Raw genomic sequence first — 23,128 nt, forward strand, 5'->3', positions numbered from 1 at the left:
ATGGTTACCACGGGTTACATGGTTGACTGAGGTAGTTCCATGCCAATTCCTGTTGTGAGAAACCCCGCCACCTACTATTATGCTTCCCAAGTTCAGTTTGCTTCTGCCATGAATAAAATGTTTAACTGATCGTTTGGTGTCATTTCACCTTAATTTAGCCCGAGGGAATTCCAACTTCACCTCGATCCCTCCCTGGTCTGTCTAGCCCGGGTCGTGACAGGGAACTCTGAGCTAAATACCTCCTTTCATATATATGCAACCCACATTAATGCCAAATGGCATCATTTTTCAAAATGAGGATTGTATTCATTAAATATAACTATTAACTAGTATAGCCAAGAAGTCTCTTTAGTTCTTCATACCCTTACCGTGACGTATATTGTTGTGGTTCTTTAACCTTATACTCATGTAGATGGCAAAAATGGGAAAGCAATTCTTTAACCCTACTAAAAAATTAGTAATCCAGAAAACTACTTGGATGTTCTATGAAAGCTGTTGATAATATGTAATGGAAATGTTTATTTTATTACACTATGAAAACAAAAGAACAATTGTACTGGGTCAAACAATAAGTATACTGTCCTTGGCAACCACTAAAAGCCAATACCTCGGGAAAAGGATAAGATTAAAGTATTATAAATAATACTTTTGCAAAGTATTCCCACAGACCTCACTACATTGCAAATCAGGGACTTTCACAATAAGACATATTGTCTTTGTATTTAGCCATAGAATCATAGAATGGTTTGGGTTGGAAGGGACCTTAAACATCATCTAATTCCAACCCCCCCTGCCAGGGGCAGGGACACTTTCCTCTAGACCAGGTTGCTCAAAGTCCCATCCAACCTGGCCTTGAACACTTCCAGGGAGGGGGCAGCCACAACCTCTCTGGGCAACCTGTTCCAGTGCCTCACCACCCTCACAGTAAAGAATTTTTTCCTATTATCTAATCTAAATCTACCCTCTTTCAGTTTAAAGCCATTACCCCTTGTCCTGTCACTACAGACCCTGGAAAAAAGTCTCTCTCCCCCTTTAAGTATTGAAAGGCTGCTATAAGGTCTCCCTGGAGCCTTCTCTTCTCCAGGCTGAACAACCCCAACTCTCTCAGCCTGTCCTCAGAGGAGAGGTGCTCCAGCCATCTGATCATTTTTGTGGCCCTCCTCTGGACCCACTCCAACAGGTCCATGTCTTTCTTACGCTGGGGGCCCCAGAGCTGAACACAGTACTCCAGGTGGGATCAACATACTTCTCATACTGAATCCAAACCATAACACTATACCAGCTACTAGAAAGAAAATTAACTCTATCCCAGCCGAAACCAGGATATTGGTAGATGTTTGTTTCCATATTATGGTTTGTTTATTGTTGCTTTTATTTCAGTCTTCTAGGGTTTTTTTTTGTTTTGTTTTGTGTTGGGTATCTTTTGTTGTGGTTTGTTTGTTTTTTAGAGATAACTGGTACTACTACTGTGCACAGCATTCACGGTGCAGGTGCCCACACGCAGGTTTTATGCACTGAATGAATTAGGTTCTCTGTTCCTTCCTTTCCTAATACATCTAATACACTCTTCACTGGGTGAAAAACTGGCTGGATGGCCAAGCCCAGAGGGTATTGGTGAATGGGGTGAAATCCAGTTGGCAGTGGGTCACAAGTGGTGTTCCCCAGGGCTCGGTGTTGGGGCCAGTTCTGTTTAATATCTTTGTCAGTGATCTGGATGAGGGGATCAAGTGCACCCTCAGCAAGTTTGCAGACGACACCAAGTCGGGAGGAAGGGTTGATCTGCTCGAGGGTAAGGAGGCTCTACAGAGGGATCTGGACAGGCTGGATCAATGGGCTGAGGCCAATTGTATGAGGTTCAACAAGGCCAAGTGCCAGGTCCTGCACTTGGGTCACGGCAACCCCATGCAGCGCTACAGGCTTGGGGAAGAGTGGCTGGAAAGCTGCCCGGCAGAGAAAGACCTGGGGGTGCTGGTTGACAGCCGGCTGAATATGAGCCAGCAGTGTGCCCAGGTGGCCAGGAAGGCCAACAGCATCCTAGACTATCAGAAATAGTGTGGCCAGCAGGAGCAGGGAGGTGGTTGTTCCCCTGTACTCGGCACTGGTGAGTCTGCACCTCGATTACTGTGTTCAGTTTTGGGCCCCTCACTACAAGAAAGACATTGAGTTGCTGGAGCATGTTCAGAGGAGGGCAACCAAGTTGGTGAGGGTCCTGGAGCACAAGTCTTATGAGGAGCAGCTGAGGGAGCTGGGGCTGTTTAGTGTGGAGAAGAGGAGGCTGAGGGGAGCCCTTATAGCTCTCTACAACTACCTGAAAGGGGGTTGTAGTGAGGTGGGTGCTGGTCTCTTCTATCAAGTAACTAGTGATAGGACAAGAGGAAATGGCCTCAAGTTGAGGCAAGGGAGATTTAGGTTAGATATTAGGAAAAATTTTTTTACTGAGAGGGTTGTCAAACATTGGAATGGACTGCCCAGGGAAGTGGTTGAGTCACCATCCCTGGAGATATTAAAAAAGCGAGTGGACGGGGTACTTCAGGACATGGTTTAGTGGGCATGGATGATGGTTGGACTCGATGATCTTGAAGGTCTTTTCCAACCTAAATGATTCTATGATTTCTATGATCTAACAATTTGTTTTTAGTATGACTAAGCATCAAACTCTGCTTTTAAGTACTGTATTTAGCTGGTCTCATAACCTCAAGATCTTATATGAGTGTCAGCTCAAAGTCTGTTACTTTGTAGAATTACCTTAATAAAGTGGCTGGATACTGACCCAGCACATAAAATCCCATCCCAACTATCCCTCTGTATGCTTTTTTAAACTGAATTTTAAATTAAAATGCAAGATGTTGAGCACTGATATCTGCTAATACCTGCTGCTGGATATTATGGAATCGACTGCCCCAGGGGTGGAAACACAGCCCCACCATTTGCCCTGGACTGATCCAGACTGCACTGGAAAAGGGTGAAGCTCCAGAGCACCTGCAATACATTGATGACATCATCGTATGGGGTGACGTAGCAGAAGAAGTTTTTGAGAAAGGGAAGAAAATAATCCAAATCTTTCTGAAAGCCGATTTTGCCATAAAAGTAAGTAAGGTCAAGGGACCTGCCCAGGAGATCCAGTTTTTGGGAATAAAATGGCAAGATGGACGTCATCAGATCCCAATGGACGTGATCAACAAAATAGCAGCTATGTCAATGTATTGGTTTTATGTGGCAAGGTTTTGGTAGCGGGGGGGGTTACAGGGGTGGCTCCTGTAAGAAGCTGCTGGAAGCTTCCCCTGTGTTCGAGAGAGAGCGAGCCTATACCAGCTGGCTCTAAGACGGACCTGCCGCCGGCCAAGGCCGAGCCAATCAGTGATAGTGGTAACGCCTCTGTGATAACATTTTTAAGAAGGAAAAAAAAAGTTGGGACGCGGAAAACAGCCACCGGAGAGAGGAGTGAGAACATGTAAGAGAAACAAGCCTGCGGACACCAAGGTCAGTGCAGAAGGAGGGGGAGGAGATGCTCCAGGCGCCGGAGCGAAGATTCCCCTGCAGCCCGTGGTGAAGACCCTGGTGAGGCAGGCTGTCCCCCTGCAGTCCAGGGAGGTCCATGGTGGGGCAGATATCCACCTGCAGCCCGTGGAGGACCCCACGCCGGAGCAGGTGGGTTCCTGAAGGAGGCTGTGACCCCGTGGGAACCCTGCGCTGGAGCAGGTTCCTGGCAGGACCTGCGGATCTGTGGAGAGAGGAGCCCACGGAGCAGGTTTTCTGGCAGGACTTGTGACCCCGTGGGGGACCCACGCTGGAGCAGTGTGCTCCTGAAGGACTGCACACCGTGGAAAGGACCCATGCTGGAGCAGTTCGTGAAGAACTGCAGCCCGTGGGAATGGCCCACGTTGGAGAAAGTTCGTGGAGGACTGTCTCCCGTGGGTGGGACCCCACGTTGGAGCAGGGGAAGAGTGTGATGAGCCCTCGTCCTGAGGAGGTGAAGCGGCAGAAAATAACATGTGATGACCGTAAACCCCATCCCTGTCCCCCTGTGCCGCTGGGGGGGGCTTGGTGGAGAAATCCGGGAGTGAAGTTGTGCCCGGGAAGAATGGAGGGGTGGAGGGAAGGTGTTCTGAGATTTCGTTTTATTTCTCATTTACCTTACTCTGGCTGATTTGTAATAAAAAGTGAGCTAATTTTCCCTAAGCTGAGTCTGTTTTGCCCGTGATGGTAATTAGTGAATGATCTCTCCTGTCCTTATCTCGACCCGCAAGTTTTTTGTTATATTTTTTTCTCTCCCCTGTCCAGCTGAGGATGCGGGAGTGATAGAACGGCTTTGGTGGGCACCTGGCGTCCAGCCAGGGTCAACCCATCACAGTCTTTTTGGTGGAGAATGCGGGCAGTGTGAGGAATTTGAGATAAGGATAGTAATTGAGAGAGGTAACGGGCAAAACATGGACTGAACGCAGCTAGAGAGTTAAGAGCTGCTTGATGAGTGGGGAAATTTTATTGTTGTAATTGTGGTGAAGGGACAAGGGGTGGAATGTGTGTAAATTGTCCACTTTTTGTCGGTTTTGTGATGATATTATTTTGATTTTGGTGTGGGGAATTCTTTTTGTTAATGTGAGTGAAGATTTTGTGTGATGAATGTAGATTTTAATGATATTTCTTAAAAATGTGATACACAGAGGCGAGGGGTGGAATGTATTGGTTTTATGTGGCAAGGTTTTGGTAGCGGGGGGGGTTACAGGGGTGGCTCCTGTAAGAAGCTGCTGGAAGCTTCCCCTGTGTTCGAGAGAGAGCGAGCCTATACCAGCTGGCTCTAAGACGGACCTGCCGCCGGCCAAGGCCGAGCCAATCAGTGATAGTGGTAACGCCTCTGTGATAACATTTTTAAGAAGGAAAAAAAAAGTTGGGACGCGGAAAACAGCCACCGGAGAGAGGAGTGAGAACATGTAAGAGAAACAAGCCTGCGGACACCAAGGTCAGTGCAGAAGGAGGGGGAGGAGATGCTCCAGGCGCCGGAGCGAAGATTCCCCTGCAGCCCGTGGTGAAGACCCTGGTGAGGCAGGCTGTCCCCCTGCAGTCCAGGGAGGTCCATGGTGGGGCAGATATCCACCTGCAGCCCGTGGAGGACCCCACGCCGGAGCAGGTGGGTTCCTGAAGGAGGCTGTGACCCCGTGGGAACCCTGCGCTGGAGCAGGTTCCTGGCAGGACCTGCGGATCTGTGGAGAGAGGAGCCCACGGAGCAGGTTTTCTGGCAGGACTTGTGACCCCGTGGGGGACCCACGCTGGAGCAGTGTGCTCCTGAAGGACTGCACACCGTGGAAAGGACCCATGCTGGAGCAGTTCGTGAAGAACTGCAGCCCGTGGGAATGGCCCACGTTGGAGAAAGTTCGTGGAGGACTGTCTCCCGTGGGTGGGACCCCACGTTGGAGCAGGGGAAGAGTGTGATGAGCCCTCGTCCTGAGGAGGTGAAGCGGCAGAAAATAACATGTGATGACCGTAAACCCCATCCCTGTCCCCCTGTGCCGCTGGGGGGGCTTGGTGGAGAAATCCAGGAGTGAAGCTGTGCCCGGGAAGAATGGAGGGGTGGAGGGAAGGTGTTCTGAGATTTCGTTTTATTTCTCATTTACCTTACTCTGGCTGATTTGTAATAAAAAGTGAGCTAATTTTCCCTAAGCTGAGTCTGTTTTGCCCGTGATGGTAATTAGTGAATGATCTCTCCTGTCCTTATCTCGACCCGCAAGTTTTTTGTTATATTTTTTTCTCTCCCCTGTCCAGCTGAGGATGCGGGAGTGATAGAACGGCTTTGGTGGGCACCTGGCGTCCAGCCAGGGTCAACCCATCACAGTCTCCACCGACTAATAAAAAGGAAACACAGGCCTTCTTAGGTGTCGTGGGGTTTTGGAGAATGCGTATTCCAAATTACAGTTTGATTGTAAGCCCTCTCTGTCAAGTGACCCAGAAGAAGAATGATTTTAAATGGGGCCCTGAACAACAACAAGCCTTTGAACAAATTAAACGGGAGATTGTTCATGCAGTAGCCCTTGGACCAGTCCGGACAGGACACGATGTTAAGAATGTGCTCTATTATCCTGCAGCTGGGGAGAATGGCCCTACCTGGAGCCTCTGGCAGAAAGCACCTGGGGAGACCCGAGGCCGACCCCTGGGGTTTTGGAGTCGAGGATATCGAGGATCCGAGGCTCGCTATACTCCAACTGAAAAAGAGATATTGGCAGCATATGAAGGAGTTCGAGCTGCCTCAGAAGTGGTTGGTACTGAGACACAGCTCCTCTTAGCACCCCGACTGCCAGTGCTGGGCTGGATGTTCAAAGGGAGGGTCTCCTCTACACATCATGCGACTGATGCCATGTGGAGTAAGTGGATTGCACTGATCACACAATGGGCTCTGTAGGGTTTAGGGATTATTCCGTGCGGGGCCTGGACGATAGAACACCAATATGATGATTAAAGTCGTCACTTTATTGAGCTTAGCTGATCATTTTTATACAATTCTCTAAGTTGTTTAGAAACTCTGATTGGTTGCTGCATGCAAGCATTTGGTGTCCACACGCACAAGCATAAACGGTGATTGGTTACATCGGTACTGTCCACGCGCACAAACGTAAGATAGTTATACCCGCTCTGTACACGCGCGTAAACATAGGACATAATTGGCCGTATTAATTAGAGCATGCAGGACTTTTCTTAGTCCAATTGGTCGAGATAAGCCCCTGAATTGAGGTTGTTTGTGCCAAGTTCCCTTTATTGTGGAATGTGCACCTGTGTTTTTCTAATTGGGATCTTTCTTTTTCTGTCTTCTTGTTTATTCTGTTCAAGGCCTTCTAAAAGCGTCTGGAACGCTCCTGTGACCATGAGCTACTTTTAGGCCCAATAACTACATTCCCTATAACTGAACCCTACAGGGCTCGCATAGGAAACCCCAGTTGCCCAGGAATTTTAGAAGTGATCACGGACTGGCCAGAAGGCAAAGATTTTGGAATGTCACCAGAGGAGGAGGTAGCACGTGCTGAAGAAGCCCCGCTGTATAATAAACTGCCAGAAAATGAGGGGCAATATGTCCTGTTCACTGACGGATCCTGTCTCATTGTGGGAAAGCATCGGAGGTGGAAAGCTGCTGTATGGAGTCCTACACAACAAGTCGCAGAAACTGCTGAAGGAGAAGGTGAATCGAGTCAGTTTGCAGAGGTGAAAGCCATCCAGCTAGTATTAGACATTGCTGAAAGAGAAAAGTGGCCAGTGCTCTATCTCTATACTGACTCATGGATGGTGGCAAATGCCCTGTGGGGGTGGCTACAGCAATGGAAGCAGAGCAACTGGCAGCGCAGAGGCAAACCCATCTGGGCTGCCGCACTGTGGCAGGATATTGTGTCCCGGCTAGAGAATCTGGTTGTAAAAGTACGTCATGTAGATGCTCATGTACCCAAGGGTTGGGCCACTGAAGGACATCAAAACAACCAACAGGTGGATCAAGCTTCCAAGATTGAAGTGGCTCAGGTGAACTTGGACTGGCAACATAAGGGTGAGCTATTTATGGCTCAGTGGGCCCATGATACCTCAGGCCATCAGGGAAGAGATGCAACATATAGATGGGCTCGAGATCGAGGGGTGGACTTGACCATGGATACTATCGCACAGGTTATCCATGAATGTGAAACGTGCTGCAATTAAGGAAGCCAAGCAGTTAAAGCCCCTGTGGTATGGAGGGCGATGGCTGAAATATAAATATGGGGAAGCCTGGCAGATTGACTGTATCACAGTCCCACAAACTCGCCAAGGCAAGCGCCATGTGCTTACAATGGTGGAAGCAACCACCGGATTGCTGGAAACATATTCTGTACCCCATGCCACTGCCCGGAACACTATCCTGGGCCTTGAGAAGCAGGTCTTGTGGCAACATGGCACCCCAGAAAGAATTGAGTCAGACAACGGGACTCATTTCTGAAACAACCTCATAGACACCTGGGCCAAAGAGCATGGCATTGAGTGGGTGTATCATATCCCCTATCATGCACTAGCCTCTGGGAAAATCGAACAATACAATGGACTGTTAAAGACTACACTGAAAGCAATGGGGGCAGAACTTTCAAACATTGGGATACACATTTAGCAAAAGCCACCTGGTTAGTCAACACCAGAGCATCTGCCAATTGGGGTGGCCCTGCCCAGTCAGAATTTTTACATACTGTAGAAGGGGATAAAGTCCCTGTAGTGCACATGAAAAAATATGTTAGGGAAGACAGTCTGGGTTACTCCTGCCTCAGGCAAAGGTAAACCCATTCGTGGGATTGCTTTTGCTCAAGGACCTGGGTGCACTTGGTGGGTGATGCGAAAAGATGGAGAAGTCCGATGTGTGCCTCAAGGGGATTTGATTTTAGGTGAAAATAGCCAGAATTAAACTGTATGATATTAGTTGCTATATAACCCTGCTACTGTATGTCATCATTACTATAATTGTTATATGCTATATCAGTGGTATTACAGTAAGAATCACTTAGATCAAGCAAAAATGAACTGTGAAAAAACTGAGCGAAGCACAGTAGTGATGGAACCAGAACTGACTCCAGCATGCAACAATCCAATGGTGCACACCATCCTCTTGCTGTGTCCAATGTCACCTGCTCACCATACCGCACTGCAGCCTAATCCTGCTCTGCTGACTGAGAGGACTTTGCACCATCCCTCCTGCCCAGAAAGACTGGTATGACAGATGGAGCCCAAAGTTGGGGACTAAATGAACTCAATGATCATTTTACAGAGATGGCCCATAGACAAAGGGAATGATATCTCTGTGTGTGTGTATATATATATATATATATGTATCTCAAAGGGATGGAAAGGTGATAGTGATTGATTAGGATGTATTGGAAAGTATGGGACCTGAGCATGACGTCAATGGTATGGAATAAGGGGTGGATACTGTCCTGGTTTCAGCTGGGATAGGGTTAATTTTCTTCCTAGTAGCTGGTAAAGTGTTATGTTTTGGATCCAGTATGAGAAGTATGTAGATCACACACTGATGTTTTCAGTTGTTGCTAAGTAATGTTTAGTCTAAAGTCAAGGATTTTTTCAGCTTCTCATGCCCAGCCAGCAAGAAGGCTGGAGGGGCACAAGAAGTTGGGAGGGGACACAGCCAGGGCAGCTGACCCAAAGTGGCCAATGGGGTATTCCATACCATGTGATGTCATGCCTAGTATATAAACTGGGGGGAGTTGGCCTGCAGGGGGGATTGCTGCTTGGAAACTAACTGGGCACTGGGTGACGGGTGGTGAGCAATTGCATTGTGCATCACTTGTGTATATTCCAATCCTTTTATTATTACTGTTGTTATTTTATTAGTGTTATCATTATTAGTTTCTTCCTTTCTGTTCTATTAAACTGTTCTTATGTCAACCCACGAGTTTTGCTTCTTTTCCCAATTCTCTCCCCCATCCCACTGGTTGTGGGGGAAGTGAGTGAGCAGCTTCGTGGTGCTTAGTTGCTGGCTGTGGTTAAACCATGACAGAAGTGTATTGGTTTTAGGAGCCTGTCACTGAAACTGTAAAATCCTGTGAGAAGAGGTACTGGAGAGGGTAAGTTACACTTTGTTAATAAAGTGCCTAGTAGTGATCAAATGCCTTGAATCATAGAATCATAGAATTGTTTAGTTCGGAAAAGACCTTTAAGATCATCAAGTCTAACCGTAACCCAACACCACCATGCCCACATGAAGGATCTTATCCTGTGTGGATGGAAAGATGCTTGGTTATGATGCCACTTCAAACAGCATGAATCTATTCTCCTGGGTATCAAATAATTTGTGTGCATTCCAGCTTTCAGTATAGTCACTCCTTAGTGGTTACTGCATATTTTAGAGGGGATTTTACTCAAGATTCCTGAGTGTGCCTTCTGCAAGTATATTCATATTTCTGTAGAGATCAGGGTTTCTTTACTTCTGAGAGCACTTCTCAGCTGCAGTGGAGCTGACGCTCTGGGCATGCGCGCGTTGCTCCTCCGTCCGGGGGTGTAGGGTGGGACGCGCCTGCGCGGGAGCCGCGGCGCCCGGCGGCTGCTGGGCACATGCGCGGGGCTGGAAGGAGACGGTTGCATCGTAACGGGAAGTGTGGCGTCCTGTGGAGGTGCTCATTTCCTCCGTTGGTGTTTCGGAGGTTGACGCTGTGCTTGCTGAGGGCCGGGGCGGTGTGATGATGGCCTACTTCGTGGAGAGCTTCTGGGTAGGGAAGTGCCGCGGATGGGACGGGCAGGGCAGGGCGCGGTGCAGCGCAGCCGGCGTAATTTCCGCAGGAGCAGCCTCGATTCTTACGCCACCCTGAGGACTGGGCTTGGGCCTTGCCGCGGGGAGCGCGGCGGAGGGATGGTGGCCGCCGTCTTTACCGCTGCACTCTGTGTCTCCTGCGGCGGCCTCCTGCGCCTGCCGCGGCTCGCTTTGCCTCGGCCGGGCTGGGCCGTGGGGGGAGCGCCCTGCCCCTGTCTCGCGCGGTGATCGGTGGTCCGTTAGGGAGAAACGATTGGGGAGTGGGTTTGCTGGGCCAAGGGGTGTGTATATACGAGCGGGAGACCCTTTGCTAGGGGGTCTTACTCTTGCAGCCACTGTGGTGTGTAGATGGGGCTTCTACTGCAGTCTGATCTCTCTTCGTTAAGCCTCCCATACAATGCAGTTGTTTGGGGGAATGGTACTAACTGTAACAACCTGCAGTTGTATCACGCAAAAGCAAAATTGCGTCTCAGAACTTTATGCTTTTGTACTGACAACTCGTTTTTGTCTGCATGATAGAAGGTACAGCCTGAACAGTAGCCAGCTAGAGAAACAACAGACTTTCCAGTTGGTTTTAGAAACGATTTGTCACTCATTTCTGTGCAGATATTTATATTTTTAATTGGGTAGTTATACATGGAGAAAAACTTAAAATCTGGATTTGGATTATTGAGCGTTGCATGAAATGAAACTTGTTTTCATTGTGACTGTAGCTGGTCTGAAACATTTAAGTGTTCTTGTAAGTTATTTCCATTATACGCAGCTAGGTTTTGTCACTTTGAGTACACTCATACTGATACAGTAGACTAAAAAGTATTCGTTATCATTGACTTACTGTTTTCTTAGCACTACTTAGGAAGTGTTGCATAAGCTTTGACATAAGTTTGATTTTTAAACTGACTGGTGCAGGCAATACTCTTGTTAATTGTGAGTCTATTACACTGTTTCAGGTCAACCAAAATAAGCCACTTCTAAGCCAGTCAGTATATATTTATTAATTGTTTTAAATTCATTTGATTCAACTGTTGGAAGTTCTGTATATAGCTGAAACTGGTCTCTGTGTAATGCTTTGCATGGTAAGTCTGGAAGTTCTGGGATATAAAAATGTGTGTTTAAATTGGTTTTGATGAATTCTTTTTATTTTATCTTTTTAATCACTGGTGTTACCTGTAGATTTTTGAGAAAGGAATCTTCCTCACAACCATTCTTTTCGAGTTCTTTTTGTAACATGTAAGAGCTGGCTGTGTCCAGGGTTAATTATCTTAGCTTTGTGGAGAGGCTTGCTCTAATAAGTGCAAGATGTTCTCATACACATTTATGTGATATGAGTGATAATGAGACTTGTCATGCTTCTGCCTGGACTTCCATTCATATGTTTATGCAGTGCTACTCTTCTGCTTGGCATACAGTTGGATGCTCAGTTTCAAGAGAGCTGTTGTGCAGTGTTTGCTCAGTCTCCTCCATCTGCATGTACATCTAGCATGAGTAGGCAACTTCTCATCTTTTTGTTCAAAAAAATATTTTTAATTATCTAGATATAGATAAAAATATCTGTTCTCCTTCATATGCATAGAGCTTCTCTGGAGCTGATATTTATTTAATTTATTGAAGCTGAAAGAAGAAAATTGAAATTGCCAGGTTGCTTTTGTGTTCAAACTCCTCAGAACTTTCAGAACTGAAGAAGATATGTCGCCAGTGTAAACATCAGGTGACTACTTTTTTTGATTTTTTTTTTTATGCTCTGAATTTTACGTAGCTCTTCAGACATTTGGTAATTGAAAATTACTGTTAGCTAGCTTTCAAAAATATAACACCATAATATTAATCAGAGGAATATTTTCATGTACACAGGGTACATTAAATAATTGCCTAGGTGGAAAGTATGAAACACATGTTAGTTAGTTGAAACTGCAACAAGCAGCAACAGTTTAAACAAAATGACAGTGACGTTTATCAGAGCATCTAAAATGAGTTTAAATTTACCTGGAGTTAGGTGAATGAAAAAAAGTCGACAATACAAATGGACAAACCATAATGACTAGTACATGTCTTTCTAAGTTTGTGGGTAAAGAGAAGACTGTTTTTGGTTAATATTTGGAACTTTCATTTTAGAATTGCAGGAATGTACACCCAGTTTCTATTGTTCTGTTGCACTAAAATTTGTAAATTAATTATTAAATAAGGTATCTTTTTTAAGCAGCATAAATCAAATCTTGTAGTTGTTGAAAAGTTGTACCTAGATTAAGCAAATACTTTATTTCACCTATATGAGGGAGTTGTGCTTTCCCCCCTACCCCCCAATTAATGGATTGTCTACAGTTATTATTTGGTATATTAGTGTAACTCTGGAATTTTCTTGATACACACAAAATTTTTCTACCAAAAGGACTTCTATGCCATTATGATTTATCTGTATGAGGATTCTTGCATGCATAATCTGCTGGCTAGGGGTGTGGGTTTTTTTCATTCTCCTATCTGACAGAATAGTATGGGTAGTACTTTTAAGTGTAAAACTAGCTGTAGGACAGCTTTTCTGGAGCTGACTAAAACAAGAGGCAAAGGATACAAATTTTTCAATTCTCACCCCAGAAATTGAAGCAAGTGACTCTATTTCACACGTTAATTCTTTCCTAGACTTTTCCTATTTAGTGATTTTCTAACAAGAGGGGTGGTTTTTCTGGTCACATTTCATTGATATATCACGTTTGCCGTAGGCAGTTGTAAGGTTTAACTAGGGTTCAGAAACTTAATTTAGAGATTATCCAGTTTTATTTTATGACAATTTAAAGTAAATTAGGGACCTAAACTTTTGATGGTTGAGTACCACTTCTGAATGTTGCAGTTTGAATATTTGTCTGCCTGTTTCCTGGAGAATAAGTTGTGGGCTTGGCAGGCTATTTTAAAAAGAGGATTAAGCAAGTTATGACTTTAAATAATGTATAATCAAAAGTAAAGAATATATGGCTGCAGTGACTGTGAAATGGTGGAGTTCAAGATCCTTAGGGCAGCGAGGAGGGTGCACAGCAAGCTCACTACCCTGGACTGCAGGAGAGCAGACTTTGGCCTCTTCAGGGATCTGCTTGGTGGATGTCGTGGTTTAACCCCAGCCAGCAACTAAGCACCATGCAGCCGCTCACTCACTCCCCCCCCATCCAGTGGGATGGGGGAGAAAATCGGGAAAAAGAAGTAAAACTCGTGGGTTGAGATAAGAACGGTTTAATAGAACAGAAAAGAAGAAACTAATAATGATAATGATAACACTAATAAAATGACAACAGTAGTAATAAAAGGATTGGAATGTACAAATGATGCGCAGGGCAATTGCTCACCACCTGCCGACCGACACCCAGCCAGTCCCCGAGTGGCGATTCCCTGCCCCCCCTTCCCAGTTCCTGTACTAGATGGGACGTCACATGGTATGGAATACACCGTTGGCCACTTTGGGTCAGGTGCCCTGGCTGTGTCCTGTGCCAACTTCTTGTGCCCCTCCAGCTTTCTCGCTGGCTGGGCATGAGAAGGTGAAAAATCCTTGACTATAGTCTAAACACTACTGAGCAACAACTGAAAACATCAGTGTTCTCAACATTCTTCACATACTGAACTCAAAACATAGCACTGTACCAGCTACTAGGAAGACAGTTAACTCTATCCCAGCTGAAACCAGGACAGTATCCACCTCTTATTCCATACCATTGATGTTGTGCTCAGGTCCCATACCTTTAGTTACGTCCTGATCAATCATCATCACCTTTCCATCCCTTTGAGACATATGAACAATGATATATATATGTATTCACACACAGAGATATCATTCCTTTAGTTCATGGGTTATGTTCATAAAACGTTTGTTGAGTTCATTTAGTTTCCGACTCTGGGATCCATCTGTCATACCAGTCTTTCTGGGCAGGAGGGATGGTGCAAAGTCCTCTCATCGGTAGAGCAGAATTGGGCTTCAGTGCAGTGTGACGAGCAGATGACATTGGACGCAGCAGGAGGATGGTGTGCACCGTTGGTTTGTTGCATGCTGGAGTCAGTTCTGGTTCCATCACTACTGCGCTTCGCTCAGTTTTTTCACAGTTCATTTTTGCTTGATCTAAGTGATTCTTACTGTAATACCACTGATATAGCATATAACAATTATAGTAATGATGACATACAGTGGCAAGGTTATATAGCAACTAACATCATACAGTTTCATTCATTGGCTATTCTCACCTAAAATCAAATCCCCTTGAGGCACACATCGGACTTCTCCATCTTTTCGCATCACCCACCAAGTGCACCCAGGTCCTTGAGCAAAAGCAATCCCACGAATGGGTTTACCTTTGCCTGAGGCAGGAGTAACCCAGACTGTCTTCCCTAACATATTCTTCATGTGCACTACAGGGACTTTATCCCCTTCTACAGTAAAGTAACAGTTCTGACTGGGCAGGGCCACCCCAATTGGCAGATGCTCTGGTGTTGACTAACCAGGTGGCTTTTGCTAAATGTGTATCCCAATGTTTGAAAGTTCTGCCCCCATTGCTTTCAGTGTAGTCTTTAACAGTCCATTGTATTGTTCGATTTTCCCAGAGGCTGGTGCATGATAGGGGATATGATACACCCACTCAATGCCATGCTCTTTGGCCCAGGTGTCTATGAGGTTGTTTCGGAAGTGAGTCCCGTTGTCTGACTCAATTCTTTCTGGGGTGCCATGTTGCCACAAGACCTGCTTCTCAAGGCCCAGGATAGTGTTCCGGGCAGTGGCATGGGGTACAGAATATGTTTCCAGCAATCCGGTGGTTGCTTCCACCATTGTAAGCACATGGCGCTTGCCTTGGCGAGTTTGTGGGAGTGTGATATAGTCAATCTGCCAGGCCTCCCCATATTTATATTTCAGCCATCGCCCTCCATACCACAGGGGATTTAACTGCTTGGCTTGCTTAATTGCAGCACATGTTTCACATTCATGGATAACCTGTGTGATAGTGTCCATGATCAGGTCCACCCCTTGATCTTGAGCCCATCTATATGTTGCATCTCTTCCCTGATGGCCTGAAGTATCATGGGCCCACTGAGCCATAAATAGCTCACCCTTATGTTGCCAGTCCAGGTCCACCTGAGACACTTCAATCTTGGCAGCCTGATCCACCTGTTCGTTGTTTCGATGTTCTTCAGTGGCCCGACCCTTGGGTACATGAGCATCTACATGACGTACTTTTACAGCCAGATTCTCTAGCTGGGACGCAATATCCTGCCACAGTGTGGCAGCCCAAATGGGTTTGCCACTGCGCTGCCAGTTGCTCTGCTTCCATTGCTGTAGCCACCCCCACAGGGCATTTGCCACCATCCATGAGTCAGTATAGAGATAGAGCACTGGCCACTTTTCTCTTTCAGCAATGTCTAATGCTAGCTGGATGGCTTTCACCTCTGCAAACTGACTGGATTCACCTTCTCCTTCAGCAGTTTCTGCAACTTGTTGTGTAGGACTCCATACAGCAGCTTTCCACCTTCGATGCTTTCCCAAAATGCGACAGGATCCGTCAGTGAACAGGACATATTGCCTCTCATTTTCTGGCAGTTTATTATACAGCGGGGCTTCTTCAGCACGTGCCACCTCCTCCTCTGGCGACATTCCAAAATCTTTGCCTTCTGGCCAGTCCGTGATCACTTCTAAAATTCCTGGGCGACTGGGGTTTCCTATGCGAGCCCGTTGTGTGATCCGTGCAATCCACTTACTCCACGTGGCGTCAGTCGTGTGATGTGTAGAGGAGACCCTCCCTTTGAACATCCAGCCCAGCACTGGCAGTCGGGGTGCTAAGAGGAGCTGTGTCTCAGTACCAACCACTTCTGAGGCAGCTCGAACTCCTTCATATGCTGCCAATCTCTCTTTTTCAGTGGGAGTATAGCCAGCCTCGGATCCTCTGTATCCCTGACTCCAAGACCCCAGGGGTCGGCCTCGGGTCTCTCCAGGTGCTTTCTGCCAGAGGCTCCAGGTAGGGCCATTCTCCCCAGCTGCAGTGTAGAGCACATTTTTAACATCTTGTCCTGCCCAGACTGGCCCAAGGGCTACTGCATGAACAATCTCCCGTTTAATTTGTTCAAAGGCTTGTTGTTGTTCAGGGCCCCATTTAAAATCATTCTTCTTCTGGGTCACTTGATAGAGAGGGCTTACAATCAGACTGTAATTTGGAATATGCATTCTCCAAAACCCCACAACACCTAAGAAGGCTTGTGTTTCCTTTTTATTAGTTGGTGGAGACATAGCTGCTCTTTTGTTGATCACGTCCATTGGGATCTGACGACGTCCATCTTGCCATTTTATTCCTAAAAACTGGATCTCCTGTGCAGGTCCCTTGACCTTACTTTCTTTTATGGCGAAACCAGCTTTCAGAAGGATTTGGATTATTTTCTTCCCTTTCTCCAAGACTTCTTCTGCCGTGTTGCCCCATACGATGATGTCATCAATGTACTGCAGGTGTTCTGGAACTTCACCTTTTTCCAGTGCAGTCTGGATTAGTCCATGTCAAATGGTGGGGCTGTGTTTCCACCCCTGGGGCAATCGATTCCAAGTGTACTGGACACCCCTCCAAGTAAAGGCAAATTGTGGACGACACTCTGCTGCCAGAGGGATTGAGAAAAACGCATTAGCAATGTCAATTGTGGCATACCACTTGGCTGCCTTTGACTCTAGTTCGTATTGAAGTTCTAGCATAGCTGGAACGGCAGCACTCAGCGGTGGTGTAACTTCATTCAGGCCACGATAGTCAACTGTTAGTCTCCACTCCCCATTAGACTTTCGCACTGGCCATATGGGACTATTAAAGGGTGAGCGAGTTTTGCTGATCGCTCCTTGGCTCTCCAGTTGGCGAATCAACTTGTGGATGGAAATCAGAGAGTCTCGGTTGGTGCGATATTGCCGCCGGTGCACCGTCGTGGTAGCAATTGGCACTTGTTGTTCTTCAACCCTCAAGCAACCCCACAACCGAAGGGTCTTGAGAGAGACCAGGCAGGGTAGACAGCTGTTCAGTGCCCTCCGTCTCCAAGGCAGCTATACCAAAAGCCCATCGATACCCCTTTGGGTCCTTAAAATACCCTCTCCTGAGGTAGTCTATGCCAAGGATGCACGGAGCCTCTGGGCCAGTCACAATGGGGTGTTTCTGCCATTGATTCCCATTTAGGCTTACTTCAGCTTCCATTACAGTTAACTCTTGGGATCCCCCTGTCACACCAGAAATACAAATGGGTTCTGCCCCTTTATAACTTGATGGCATTAGAGTGCACTGTGCGCCGGTGTCTACTAGAAAGAACCTTGTACTCCTGTGGGTCTGATGTGCCAGGCCATCGAATCCACACAGTCCAATAGACCCAATTATCCCTTTCCTCCACCTGGCTGGAGGCAGGGCCCCTCTAATTCTGGTCAGAGTGTCCAGTACTCACTTCTCGTAAAATTGGCTCAGAATTCCCTTCAAGAGGATCAGAAATAAAATCAGCCCTTCTACTCTGTTTGGAAACTGGAGTGGCATTGTTCCTGGTAGAATCCCCTTTTGTGGTGGTTTTTCCTCGCAGCTCATGTACCCGTGCATTTAGGACCGAGGTAGGTTTTCCGTCCCATTTCCTCATGTCCTCTCCATGATCACATAGGTAAAACCACAGGGCACCTCGCGGTGTGTACCTTCTATATTCTCTCTCTTGGGCAGAGGAACGCTCACTCCTAATAGCTGAGACATTGGTCCTTACAAGTGTGGAGTAGGACATATCTTCTTTGATTTGTTGGACATCCTGGGACAGCTTCTCCACAGCCGAAATGCAGGCTTGTAGGGAGGAGGAGAGGTTTTCTTCGTATTGATGGAGTTGGCGAGCCACTTCCTCCACTGTCGGTGCCTCTTCGTCTTTCCAGGCCATTATTGCCAGTGAGTTGGCATAGGACGATGGTGCGCTCCGTACAAACTTCTGCCACATGGGTCATGTGCATTGGACTTCATCTGGATCTTTGGGTAATTGTGGGTTGTCCAGGTCATGATGAATCGTCTCTAGCACAGCTAATTCCCTCAGATATTGGATACGTTTTTCCATGGTGGTCCACTTGCTTGATTGACATATAACATCTTCCTTAAAGGGGTACCTTTCCTTCACCCTTGACAGGAGTCGCCTCCAGAGGCTGATGGCTTGTGTCCCTTTTCCAATTGCCTTGTCAATGCCACCTTCCCTGCAAGCGGTCCCAGCTGCTTGGCTTCCCTACCTTCTAATTCCAAGCTATTAGCCCTATTGTCCCAGCATCGGAGGAGCCAGGTGATAATATGCTCACCTATACGGCGGCCAAAATCTTTTCGCATATCCTGTAGCTCACTCAAGGATAGGGACCGGGTTATTACCTCTGGTTCTGCCTCTTCCTCCTGTTCCTGTGATGACCCTGGTTCACCTTCATCCTTCGCTAAGCGAACTGATTTTTTTGTATATTTCTTTTTATGTACAGGGGCAACTGATACTGGTGCAGGTTGGTCCGCTGGTTCAGTTGCAGTATCGCTCGCCAGGTTTTAGATAACCGCAGTGTCTGTCACCAAAGTTTGGGTAGCAGCAGTGCTCGTCGCTGGGGCTGGAGGGACCGCAGTGCCCGTTGCCAAAGTTTGGGTAGCTGCTGTGCTCATTGCCAGGGCTGGAGGGACTGCAGCGCCTGTTGCTGAGGTTTGGGTAGCCTGAGTTTTCGTCACTGGGGCTGGAGGGGTCACGGTGCTTGTTGCCAAGGTCTGGGTGCCTGCAATGCTCGTTGCCAAGGCTGGAGGGGCCGCAGCGCCTGTTGCCCAGGTTTGGGTGGCCGTGGTGCTCATCATTTTGTTGTTAGGTCCAGACACTTTCTCTTCCCCTTGAGGGTACTGAGTGGTGTCGAACAGGGCTCACTAGGCATGGGCCAGGCCCCAGCACGTTGCAGTGATTTGTATCTCTCTGGAGCTGCCAGGGTGACAGCATACCTTTTCCAAATATTTTACTAGTTCTTCTGGATCCTGCACTTGTTCAGGGGTGAATTTCCAAAACATTGGAGGTGCCCACTTTTCTAGGTACTTGCCCATACTACCCCACACACCCTGCCACTCATGATTATCCAGCCTTGGGGCAGATCTCTGGGTGATCTTCTTAAATAGTTGTTTAACCTTAAACAAGAGCTGAACCACATTCAGAAGTATGCTAATTCCTAGCAGTAGGGCTAGGACTGTGCTGGTCCCAACATCCCAAGAGTATTCACATTTTTTAAAATTCTCAAACACCATTGTAACTGGACTGAAGGAGAAAGGAGAGGGGAAGAAAGGTACCCCACCCACAGACTGGTTTTCCATGGAGGAAAGGTAAATGGTATAATTATTAATAGTTTCCCACAGATGGCTCCCGGAGTATAAAGGTGACAATGCTGAGTGCAAATACCGGATTAATCCCACAGCCGATGACTTTATCATACCATAAACCAGTGTTATACAATAAATCAAAGCGAATCCACCTCCCACGGATGATAAGCAGCAGAAGAGGAACTGCATACAGCAAGCGAGGTGATACATAACAGAACTTTAAAAACCAGAGCAACAACTCTAAGAACACATAAATCAACATAATGAATGCTTAGAACAAATTTGTTTTAAGAAGCTCTGGTCAGGTTTGTTGTTATCTCAACCCTTCGTGCCCCACCTTGGGCGCCAAAATGGACTGTCGTGGTTTAACCCCAGCCAGCAACTAAGCACCACGCAGCCGCTCACTCACTCCCCCCACACCCAGTGGGATGGGGGAGAAAATCAGGAAAAAGAAGTAAAACTTGTGGGTTGAGATAAGAATGGTTTAATAGAACAGAAAAGAAGAAACTAATAATGATAACACTAATAAAATGACAACAGTAGTAGTAAAAGGATTGAAATGTACAAATGATGCGCAGGGCAATTGCTCACCACCCGCCGACCAACACCCAGCCAGTCCCCAAGCGGCGATTCCCTGCCCCCACTTCCCAGTTCCTATACTAGATGGGACGTCACATGGTATGGAATACCCTGTTGGCCACTTTGGGTCAGGTGCCCTGGCTGTGTCCTGTGCCAACTTCTTGTGCCCCTCCAGCTTTCTCGCTGGCTGGGCATGAGAAGCTGAAAAATCCTTGACTTTAGACTAAACATTACTTAGCAACAACTGAAAACATCAGTGTTACCAACATTCTTCACATACTGAACTCAAAACATAGCACTGTACCAGCTACTAGGAAGACAGTTAACTCTATCCCAGCTGAAACCACGACAGTGGAGTACCATGGGATACAGCCCTAGAGGGAAGAGGGGCCCAAGAAAGCTGGTTAATATTTATGGATCACCTCCTACCAAGCTCAGGAGTGATGCATCCCAAGAAAGAGGAAGTCAGGCAAAAACGCCAGGAGGCCTGCATGGATGAACTAGGAGCTCCTGGACAAACTCAAACACAAAAAGGAAGCCTGCAAGGGGTGGAAGCAAGGACACGTAGCCTGGGAGGAATATAGAGAAATTGTCTGAGCAGCCAGGGATCAGGTTAGGAAAGCTAAAGCCCTGATAGAATTGAATCTGGCCAGGGTCATCAAGGGCAACAAGAAAAGCTTCTATAGGTACGTCAGTGATAAAAGGGAGACTAGGGAAAATGTGGGCCCTCTCCAGAAGGAAATGGGAGACCTGGTTACCCAGAACATGGAGAAGGCTGAGGTATTCAATGGCTTTTTTGCCTCAGTCTTCATTGTCAGCTGCTTCAGCCACACCACCTGAGACACAGAAGGTAAAGGCAGGGACTGGGAGAATGAAGAACCACCCACAGTAGAAGGTCAGATTTGAGACCATCTAAGGAACCTGAAGGTGCACAAGTCCATGGGACCTTGATGAGATGCATCCACAGGTCCTGAGGAAACTGGCAGATGAAGTGGCTAAGCCACTATCCATCATATTTTGGAAGTCGTGGCAGCCTGGGGAAGTTCCCACTGACTAGAAAAGGGGAAACATAACCCCCATTTTTAAAAAGGGGTAAAAAGGAAGACCTGGGGAACTACAGGCCAGTCAGTCTCACCTCTGTGTCCAGCAAGATCATGGAGCAGATCCTCCTGGAAACTATGCTAGGGCACATGGAAAACAGAGAAGTGATTGGTGAGAGCCAACGTAGGTTCACTAAGGGCAAATCGTGCCTGACGCATTTGGTTGCCTTCTATGACAGGGTTACAGCATTGGTGGACAAGGGAAGAGCGACAGATATCATCTACCTGGAGTTGTGCAAAGCATTTGATACTGTCCCACACGACATCCTTGTCTCTAAAATGGAGAGACATGGATTTGATGGATGGACCACTTGGTGGATAAGGAATTGGCTCGATGGTCGCACTCAAAGAGTTGCGGTCAACAGCTCGATGTTTAAGTGGAGACCAGTGACGAGTGGTGTCCCTCAGGGGTCCATATTGCGACCAGTATAATATAACATCTTTGTCAGAGACATGGACAGCAGGATTGAGTGCACCCTCAGCAAGTTTGCAGATGACACCAAGCTGTGTGGTGCAGTTGACATGCTGGAGGGAAAGGATGCCATCCAGAGGGACCTCGACAGGCTAGAGAGATGGGCCCATGCAAACCTCATGAAGTTCAACAAGGCCAAGTGCAAGGTCCTGCACATGGGTTGGGGCAATCCCAAGCACAAACACAGGCTGGGCAACAAGTGGATTGAGAGCAGCCCTGCAGAAGAGAAGGACTTGGGGGTGTTGGTTGACGAGAAGCTCAACATGACCCAGCAATGTGTGTTAGCAGCCCAGAAAGCCAACCATAACCTGGGCTGCATGAAAAGAAGCATGACCAGCAGGTCAAGGGAGGTGATTCTCCCCCTCTACTCCACTCTCATGAGACCCCACCTGGAGTACTGTGTTCAGCTCTGGGGCCCCCAACTTAAGAAGGCCATGGACCTGTTGGAGCAGGTCCAGAGGAGGGCCATGAAGATGATGAGAGGGCTGGAGCACCTCTCCTCTGAGGACAGGCTGAGAGAGTTGGGGGTGTTCAGCCTGGAGAAGAGAAGGCTCTGGGGACACCTTATAGCAGCCTTCCAGTACCTAAAGGGGGCCTACAAGAAAGCTGGAGAGGGACTTTTTACAAGGGCATGCAGTGATAGGACAAGGGGTAATGGCTTTAAACTGAAAGAGGGTAGATTTAGATTAGATATTAGGAAAAAATTCTTTACTGTGAGGGTGGTGAGGCATTGGGACAGGTTGCCCAGAGAGGTTGTGGCTGCCCCCTCCCTGGAAGTGTTCAAGGCCAGGTTGGATGGGTCTTTGAGCAACCTGGTCTAGTGGAAGGTGTCCCTGCCCATGGCAGGGGTGTTGGAACTAGATGATGTTTAAGGTCCCTTCCAACCCAAGCCATTCTATAGTTTTTCTCAATCTGTTCCATTTCTTAAGTGTAATGTAGTGATATGGTCATGTTTAAAGGGTTGAATAGGCGTGAAGGATGCTTGTGCATGCTATACCACTTCTAACGCACATTAAGGTTGAAATGATGGTAATTTACTTATTGTCAAATGTTTCTTTACTTGATGAACTGGGGGGTCGTGGGGGTGGAAATCAAACTTTGAACTTCTTTCGTTAAGCTTCTGAAATTTGATCAAAATCAAAATGTGTTTGAGAACTCCATGTGCCTTTTATTGTCTCATCTGTTTTGTTTTTCTGCAGAAACAGTATTTGCAGCTGTTCTCTTCTTGCTTCTCATGCTAGCTCAACAAGTATTATGTATCTGACCAGTCATGGGAACTTTAGAATCACTTTAATAGTTGAGAAACACTTGGTTACATTGGGTCAAAAGAGGGTGCTATAATAGAGAGTATTAGCTTTTTACACTAATAAATGTTAATGTTGAACGGTTTTGGTCCAAAGTAGACAGA

The 23,128-nt window shown here is 46.9% G+C and overlaps 1 protein-coding gene across 3 annotated transcripts in view; it reads left to right on the top strand.

Moving 5' to 3' along the window:
* The first annotated feature begins 10,054 nt into the window (after positions 1-10,054).
* Positions 10,055-23,128, top strand: part of LOC138681754 (F-BAR domain only protein 2-like) — a 128,328-nt gene continuing 115,254 nt past the window's right edge. For all 3 annotated transcript variants that reach the window (XM_069775508.1, XM_069775509.1, XM_069775511.1), the window contains exon 1: positions 10,055-10,211. In XM_069775508.1, coding sequence (XP_069631609.1) covers positions 10,182-10,211 — 30 coding nt within the window. In that variant the 5' untranslated portion in view covers positions 10,055-10,181. The remainder of the gene's footprint in view (positions 10,212-23,128) is intronic.

This window comes from Haliaeetus albicilla, chromosome W (genome assembly GCF_947461875.1).
Source record: "Haliaeetus albicilla chromosome W, bHalAlb1.1, whole genome shotgun sequence".
In the NCBI taxonomy this organism is placed as follows: Eukaryota; Metazoa; Chordata; class Aves; order Accipitriformes; family Accipitridae; genus Haliaeetus; species Haliaeetus albicilla.